The sequence below is a fragment of the Dipodomys ordii genome, unplaced genomic scaffold (genome assembly GCF_000151885.1).
Source record: "Dipodomys ordii isolate 6190 unplaced genomic scaffold, Dord_2.0 Scaffold91, whole genome shotgun sequence".
Classification (NCBI taxonomy): Eukaryota; Metazoa; Chordata; class Mammalia; order Rodentia; family Heteromyidae; genus Dipodomys; species Dipodomys ordii.
Genome location: NW_012267307.1, coordinates 1,769,682 through 1,775,432, shown reverse-complemented (window position 1 = coordinate 1,775,432; position 5,751 = coordinate 1,769,682). Strand labels below are relative to the sequence as shown.

Sequence of the window (5,751 nt, the reverse complement as noted above, 5' to 3'; positions counted from 1 at the left end):
TGGGACGGGGCCAGGGCCGAACTCCATTCAGGCCGCCGGAAGGAGGGGTGCGGACCCGGACGCCTGGGGCCGGGAAACCTGTTGGGACCAGAGGGGGTGGCTGGGGTGTGTCAGAGGTGGCGCGCGCGCGTGTTCGGGGAAGGCCGGCCTTGGGGCTGCGGATGCGGGGCGCGGCTTCCCGGTGTGTGGAGAGGGAGTCAGAACTCGGCCCCGCCAAGGGAAAAGAAGGGCTGAGCGCGCCTCCGCGTGCCACGCCCCGCGCGCCCCTCGGCTTTGCCGATGGAGAGGAGACCCACGGAACTTTTCCCCACAAACTTGCAGGGGGAGTTCCACGCAGGCTTTTGGTTTTTTGAGATAAAATTCAGCTTGGAGCTGAAACACCTATAAATACACACATTGCTGCGCGAATAAAATCCCTTGTAGAAACAGGTGGGATCCTGGGGAGGGGGGGACGAGGCGCCCCGGGGAGACAGGCTGAGGGGCGTGGGGAGTTAGAGACCTGGGAAGCCCCGGGCCCTGGGACCACCTGGGGCGCAGGCTGGGCCTCTGGCCTCCACCTGGGAGGCTGAGCCGGAACCGCCTCTACCAGCCCAGGTTCCCTCCGGGCCACTCCTCTTTTTTCAGGCTAAAGGTCGGGGGCCCCTGTTCTCTCCCCCTCCTCCCCCCAGGGCTGCTCTGTTGCAGCGGCCCGAGGACACTGGGGTTGGTCCCCGGCCAGGGAACAGCGTGGGTCCCTGAATTCAGTTACATGGAGGAGACAGGCTCCCGTGTTCAGAAGTCAGTGCGGGTTGGTTTTAAAAGCATGCCTCTCTTCCTTCCGCGTCGGCCAAGAATGCCTTGTAATATAAGTAGTGTATTTTGTAGGAACAACTTGACCTTTAACTTCGACCTCGAATCCACAGCAGAGAATGTAAACGCCAAAGCCACAGGGAGCCCGTTTTGAGTGCATTGGAAGGGGCCGGATCCTTGTCTGGCCCTTTAGCTATTTTACTGGAAAATCCAGCCCTCGATGGGCCTTCATTCTGTGGCATTCTACCGATTTGTTTTAATAGAGGTCTAATAATGTACTGCCCTGGAGTTGATTTCAATCCAGGACCAAGGCTCCCGAAACGGTGGTGCTCGCTGCGTTAAAAAGTGATGCAAGCCCCCCGCATTTTGGGCATAAATAAAACCTCCTCGGGAATAAATGGTTAAGCCCGGATTGGGTTGTTGGGAGGTCTGGGCTGACTCTTCCCCGCGGGGAGCGCCTGCCCACCCTCTTCCAGGTGAACCAGGTTCAGGCTCTCCATCCACAGGGAAGGAAGGGCTTCCCCGACAGAGGCGGCTGCTCGGAAAAGAAAGTTTGCCATTGAGAAAAGGTGTGCGGAGGGGTGTGTGACATCGCTCTAGAATGTTCCTCCGGTGCTAGCCCAGCCCTCACCTTTACCGGGTTATTCCTGAGGACAACTTCCTCTGCTCATCCCTGGGAAAAGAAAGAACACAGCAGGTTAAGTCCGTTTGCGCACTATTTTTAGCTCTCTCGCTCTTTCTTGCTGTCTCTCTTTTAACCCTAAGAAGGTGGCAGGTCACTTCGTTTCCCAAATCTCACGGTGTTCTGCTCAGGTGCGTGACTGGCGCCGGGCTGGGCTGGGGTGGGTGCCTGGCCTCTCCCCAGGCCCAGCTCTCTTGGCTCCTTTTCTTCTCCCCCTCCCCCTCTTTATCTGTACTGTTGTTTTCAGGGGCGGAGGGTGGGGTGGGACGCTTTCCTTGCCGAGGCTTCAGTCCGCGCGCGCCCTCGGACTGGAGAGGTTTTCCTCGGGCTCGGGTGCCCTGCTGTCCGTGCCCGCGGGGAGGGGTCGGCGCCGGTGAGCGCGCACAGGCGGGAGGCTTACGGAGTTGGGGAGAGTCGGGGGGCGCCCGTCGGGCCGCAGGGAGCTGCGCCTGCCGGGAGCACCGGCTCCCCAGGGCGGGCGCGGGGTGTCCAGGCCCGGGCTCCCTCGGCTCCCCTCCCCTCCCGCGCAGCCGGCCGCCCTGGGCCTTGCTCCCGGCCTGGCGACCCCCCGTGCCTCCAGCCCTTCCTCCGCTGGCGCCCAAAGCCCGGCGAGGACCGCGGTGAGGACTGGCCGCGTGGAGTTGCATCTGGGCGCATGGCGTCCTCGAAGCGGGATTCCGGGGACGGTGGGCGCCTCCGGACCACCACGGGCCCAGGGACCCGAGAAGGCCGGCGCACCAGGCCCCGCCAACACGGACGGGCCGTGCCGCAGCCTCGGGTGCGGGTGCGAGGGGCAAAGGTCACGAGGATCCCCTGCGGAGCCCGTCCCTCTCAAGGGGTCGCTGCGCCTCTCTCCACGGGAGGCCGCAGGGCCGAGCCCCGCCGAACTTGGCCTTGCCGCCCGGCCCGGAGGGGGGACCGGGCTGCCCTCCTCCCCGCGCCCCAGCCTGGGCGCTCGGCTCCGGGCCGCTGACGCCTGGGGGCCCCTGGCAGGAGCCGAGCCGGGTGTCCCTCGGAGCCACCCCGCATCTCCTCCACCCTGACCCGGCCCGATGTTCGGCGGGGCCGGTGCAGTTGCCCGTGAAGTCGAAGCCTTTCCAAGGGCCGCGCTTGGACATGGAGAGCGAAACCGGGGGCTTCCTGCCCCTCCAACAACACTGGACTCTGTGCCGAGCGCCAGGAGCGGGAGGCGCGTGGCCAGCCGCCGGGATCCCCGTGCGGCCTTGGTGCGTCCGGGGCGCCACGGCCTTGGGGCCCCGGGAGCCCGACGGCGCGGCCATGCGCCCTCATCCAGACCTTTCTCTATGGTGGACGGCCAGGGCCCCCCGTGAGGAGTGTGTACGCGCACTGGAACACACCCTTCCACCGGGCTGGCTTACTAACTTAACTTAAAAGTGAATAATTCTTCCTGAACGACCTACTGGCCAGCTCGCCTCCTGCCACCAGATGCTCCATCTTCTGGTCTCATTGCAGGGGGAAATGGCATGTTTGGGGTCCGAGAAAGTGTCAAGGCCACCCCCTGACAGTCTTAGCAGATGGAAACCCCTGCATATCGGGGTATTGTCGATAGGAAGTATATGTATACTGGGGGGGGGGTCTGGCCTCACAATTAAAGTGAGTCTGGTTACCGAAATGAAACTAATCATCTGGTCTTAATCACTGTGTCTCTGCTTCTTGTGGAGGAGAAACACAATGACTGGCTTTCCTTTTCATCTGGAAGGGACTGTACAATGTTGAACGTTCCATAAAAAAAATCATTCTCTCCGATTTGTGTTCCAATTAATCAAAATGCGTGTTTTCAAACCAGACATATTTGCACCAGAGAGAGAGTTCGCTGCAGCCATTTCCAACCAGCCCCAGCAGTAACATGTAGCAACCGATGACCTTGCATGTCCCATCAATCTTTAATAATATCATTGTCATTACTATTATTATCTGAAGTGTTAAATTGTTGCCAGAATCAATACCAGTGTACTTCTTTGGATATATTTTATCCCAGTGTTGTTTTTAACATCTTTGTTAAGAGGCCAATTAATTTCCAACTCCTAGCCCCAGTGAAGTTGTATATAATGAGGGCCTCCTGTCTTTTTTTTTTCTTTCTACTTGTTTCTCCTTTTGAAAGGAAGAAGATAGAAGCAAGTAACACATGAAATAAATCACTTGCTGACTAAAGTGATACAAAATTCTCCCTAAACTGATAAAAAGAAGAAAATATGCCAAAACTCTGAGTGTAGAACTAGTTGGTAGATGACCATTTTTTGGTTTGGGGGGTTTTTGTTTTGTTTTGTTTTGTTTTTAAACAGAGCAGGATTGGTTTTGTTTAATTTCCATCAGGTCCTACAGTTGCAACCCCGCCACAGCCACTGGATGTAAAGAGATTTTTTTTTTTCTCAGCACAATACGAAGACCTTCATGCAGAAAGCATCTTAATACATGTGTGTGTTTGTTTCGTTCTAGATTTGTTGGTATTAATGCATCTGACATCAACTATTCAGCCGGCCGCTATGACCCATCGGTGAAGCCCCCGTTTGACATAGGCTTTGAAGGGCTGGGTGAGGTGGTGGCCTTAGGCCTCTCTGCTAGTGCTAGATACACAGTGGGCCAGACGGTGGCTTACCTGTCACCTGGGTCCTTTGCTGAGTATACAGTGGTACCTGCCAGAGCTGCCTTCCCAGTGCCCTCACTGAAGCCGCAGTACCTTACCCTGCTGGTGAGCGGCACCACCGCCTACCTCAGCCTGCAGGAGATGGGAGGGCTGTCAGAGGGGAAGAAAGTTCTGGTGACAGCAGCGGCGGGGGGCACAGGACAGTTTGCTGTCCAGCTGTCCAAGAGAGCCAAGTGCCATGTAATTGGAACCTGCTCTTCTGAGGAGAAGTCGGCTTTTTTGAAATCCCTTGGATGCGACCGTCCTATCAACTACAAAGCCGAGCCCGTGGGAAGCGTGCTCAAGAGCGAGTACCCAGAAGGGGTGGATGTGGTCTATGAATCCGTTGGGGGAGCCATGTTTGACTTGGCTGTGGACGCCTTGGCCACCAAAGGGCGCTTGATAATAATTGGGTTTATCTCTGGCTACCAAAGTCCTTCTGGCCTTTCGCCTGTGAACGCAGGAACGTTGCCAGCCAAACTGCTGAAGAAATCTGCCAGCATCCACGGCTTCTTTCTGAACCATTACCTCTCCAAGTACCAGGGAGCCATGGAGCGGTTGCTGGAGCTGTTCGAGGGTGGGGAGCTGGTCTGCCAGGTGGACCGGGGAGACCTGTCTCCAGAGGGCAGGTTCACCGGCCTGGACTCCACATTCCGAGCTGTGGACTATATGTACATGGGGAAAAACGCTGGGAAAATCATAGTCGAATTACCTCACCCTGTCAGCAGTAAACTGTGAAAACAGAATGAGGGTATAAATCAAAGGAGAAAGAAAATGAGCACTGTATGCTGCAGAATTACTCAAATCAATTTATTTTTAGTTGAAAATGGATATATCTTAAAATAAAAGTTAGATGTTAATGAATACTCTCCTCCAGTGTCTCTCTCCCTTCCTCCCCCCCTCTGTTTTTCTCTCTCCCTCTCCTCCTCACTCTCTTTTTCTCCCTTAGGGGGAAAATGTGCCAATAAAAGTTCCTTCTATGGCTAAGAGGTAAAATGTTTACGTTCGACTCTTTAGTCATGGACAGTCTCATTCCAGATTTTACTGTTCCAGGGAAGTAAATTAATTCCTGATGTAGGACCTGATCAAATCAGTATGTCCTCCACTTGATGAGATTTAAAAATCAGTCTGGAAAATAGTTGCCAGAGTCTCTTCACCTTGGGAGCACTGGCCCGGCCGCTCAGTAGCTGACAGGGGAGAGGCGCAAAGTCAGCTGTCTGCAAAGCCCACATGCTCAGGAAGTAGCCACTTTTTTTCTTTTTCTTTTGCCCAGAACTCACCAACAAACTATCAAAATAGACATGTGAGGGAAGAACTTCCCTCCGTATTTGATCTGGTTAAGCTATTGGGAAAGTCAGTCTGCAAACACAGATGTACCTGGAAGTATCTATCTGAGATTTGATACCTTTTATACATACTACAAAGTAGAAATTTTCCCTATTCTTTTTAGCTGCAAATATTAATGCTAGGTTTGGGAAAGGGGAATTATAGAGTCGAGGGGAATTTTAATTTTAATTTCTTAATTACTCCCTGCACAAGAAAGGGCCACTATAACTCTATGCTCCTTTCACAGCGAAGTTCCCAGATCCTAGCAGGGATGGCCGACAGGATCCGAGAGCCCATCCTGGGCAAGCCT

At 55.0% G+C, this 5,751-nt stretch overlaps 1 protein-coding gene across 1 annotated transcript in view; it reads left to right on the top strand.

Annotated features, from left to right (window-relative positions):
* Zadh2 (zinc binding alcohol dehydrogenase domain containing 2) overlaps positions 1 to 4,979 on the top strand; it is a 6,325-nt gene extending 1,346 nt beyond the window's left edge. Inside the window, exon 2 of the mRNA XM_013026126.1 lies at positions 3,929 to 4,979. Coding sequence (XP_012881580.1) covers positions 3,929 to 4,853 — 925 coding nt within the window. The 3' untranslated portion in view covers positions 4,854 to 4,979. The remainder of the gene's footprint in view (positions 1 to 3,928) is intronic.
* Positions 4,980 to 5,751: the final 772 nt, after the last annotated feature.